Source organism: Penaeus vannamei, chromosome 4 (genome assembly GCF_042767895.1).
Source record: "Penaeus vannamei isolate JL-2024 chromosome 4, ASM4276789v1, whole genome shotgun sequence".
NCBI lineage: Eukaryota > Metazoa > Arthropoda > Malacostraca > Decapoda > Penaeidae > Penaeus > Penaeus vannamei.
The window spans coordinates 34,658,515-34,661,014 of NC_091552.1; the positions used below are offsets into that span (position 1 = coordinate 34,658,515).

Genomic DNA, 2,500 nt, shown 5'->3' on the forward strand with positions numbered 1-2,500 from the left:
CCTCCCTCCTCCGCCCACCCCGCCCCTCTCCCTCCTTTTCCACCCCCTCCCTCCCTCCCGCCCATCCACCCTCTCCACCCCCTTCCACACCCTCTCTCCCTCCACCCTCCCCCTCCCTTCCACCTCACCCTCCCCACCTCCACCACCCTCTCCGCCCCTTCCACCCCTCCCTCCTCCACCTACCGTCCTCCAACCCCCTTCTACCCCTCTCTCCTCCTTCACCACCCTCTCCCACCCCCTTCCCACCCCCTCCCCTCCCTCCACCCTACCGTCCTCAACCCCTTCTACCCCCTCCCCACCTCCCCACCCTATCCTCTCCACCCCCTCTCTCCTTCATACCCACCACTTCTCACCTTTCCACCCCTCCTCCCTCCACCCCTCCCCCTCCTTCCCTCCTCCACCTCCACCCACCCTTCTCCACCCCCTTCCACCCCCTCCCTCCTCCACCTACCGTCCTCCAACCCCTTCTACCCCCTCCCTCCTCCACCCACCCTCTCCACCCCCGCAGCTATGGGTGTGGGCGTCCCTCATATCCATCGGCGTGGCGGCTGTCTTCCCTCGCATCGGCGCCCTCACCAAGCTCTTCGTCATGCTCTCTGTCACGGGCGCCCACATCTTCGCCTTCCTGCACTCCGAGAACCACCTCCTGCTGCCCTTCCTGTCGCACACGTACATGAAGTGAGTGGGGTGCTAAGGGTGGGGAGGGGGGGGGGGCTTTGGAGGGTTATAAGGGGAGGGGGGTTCGCATACGTACATGAAGTGAGTGGGATGCTAAGGGTGGGGGAGGGAGAGGCATGAAGGGGGTTCTAAGGGAGGGAGAGTTCGCGTACGTACATGGAAGTGAGTGGGGGGATTTGAAGAGGTTCTAAGGGGGAGGGGGGGGTCCCTTATACGTATTGCATGAAGTGAGTGGGGTGCTAAGGGTGGGAGGAGGGGGAGGGGGCTTTGAAGGGGTTCTAAGGGGAGGGGGGGTTCGCATACGTGCATGAAGTGAGTGGGGGGGCTTGGGGGGGTGATAGGGGGAGGGGGGTTCGCATACGTACATGAAGTGAGTGGGGTGCTAAGGGTGGTTCTAGGAGGAGGGCATTGGGGGATTCTAAGGGGAGGGGGGTCGTGTACGTGGAACCATGGTTCTAAGTGAGTGGGGGGATTTCGAGGGGTTCTAAGGGGAGGGGGGGGTTCACATACGTACATAGAAGTGAGTGGGGTGCTAAGGGTTGGGGAGGGGGAGGGGGCTTTGAGGATGGTTCTAAGGGGAGGGGGGGGTCGCATAGTCTGGCCATGAAGTGAGTGGGGGGCTTTGGGGGTTGTAAGGGGGAGGGGGGTATTTTGCATACGTACATGAAGTGAGAGTGGGATGCTAAGGGTCTAAGGGGAGGGGGTATTGGGGATGGTTCTAAGGGGAGGGGGGGTGAGCGTACGTACATGAAGTGAGTGGGGGGATTTGGGGGGTTCTAAGGGGAGGGGGGTATTTTGCATACGTACATGAAGTGAGGTGGGGGGATTTAGGGGGGGGGTTCTAAGGGGAGGGGGCATTTTGGATATTCTAAGTTGGGATTTGGTGGGTTCTAGGGGAGGGGGGTATCTGGGATGGTTCTAAGGGGAGGGGAGGTATTTTGGTGGGTTCCTAAGGGGAGGTTGGTGGGTTCCTGGGAGGATTTGGTGGGTTCTAAGGGGGAGGGGCTTTGGGGGGTTCTAAGGGGGAGGGAAATTATGGTTCTAAGGGGATCTGGGGTTCTAAAAGGGAGGAGCTTTGGTGGGTTCTAAGGGGAGGGGGTATTTTGGATGGTTCCTAAGGGAGGGGGGATCTGGGGGTTCTAAGGGGAGGGGGGTATTTTGGTGGGTTCCTAAGGGGATCTGGGGGTTCTAAGAGGGAGGGAATTATTTGGATGGGTTTCTAAGGGGATCTGGAGGTTCTAAGGGAGGAGTATTTTGGTGGGTTCTAAGGGGATCTGGGCTTTGGGGTTCTAAAGGGAGGGGGTATTTTGGATGGGTTCTAAGGAGGGGATCTTTGGGGGGGTTCTAAGGGGAGGGGTATTTTGGATGGGTTCTAGGGGAGGGGGCTTTGTGGGGTTCTAGGGGAGGAGGGGTATTCTGGGGGTTCTAAGGGGAGGGGGAATTTGGTGGGTTCTAAGGGGATCTGGGGTATTCTGGGGATGGATTCTAAGGTGGGGCTTCTAGAGGGGATCTGGGGGTTCTAAGGAGGGAGGATTTGGTCGGTTCTAAGGGGATCTGGGGGTTTTAAGGAGGATCTTTGGGGGGTTCTAAGGGAGGGGGTATTTGGTCGGTTCTAAGGGGATCTGGGGGTTCTAAGGGGAGGAGGGTATTTTGGTCATGGTTCTAAGGGGAGGGGATCTGGGGGTTCTAAGGGGGAGGGGTATTCTGGGATGGTTCTAAGGGAATCTGGGGAGTTGGGGATCTGGGGGTTCTAAGGGGATCTGGGGGTTCAGATTTGGGGGTTCTATGATTTTAAGGGGATCTGGAGAGTTCTAAGGGGAGG

At 59.0% G+C, this 2,500-nt stretch overlaps 1 protein-coding gene across 1 annotated transcript in view; it reads left to right on the plus strand.

Moving 5' to 3' along the window:
* Positions 1 to 2,500, plus strand: part of LOC113818924 (adenylate cyclase type 2) — a 96,772-nt gene that overhangs the window by 73,446 nt on the left and 20,826 nt on the right. Inside the window, exon 8 of the mRNA XM_070120915.1 lies at positions 509 to 678. Within this exon, the coding sequence (XP_069977016.1) occupies positions 509 to 678 (170 nt within the window). The remainder of the gene's footprint in view (positions 1 to 508; positions 679 to 2,500) is intronic.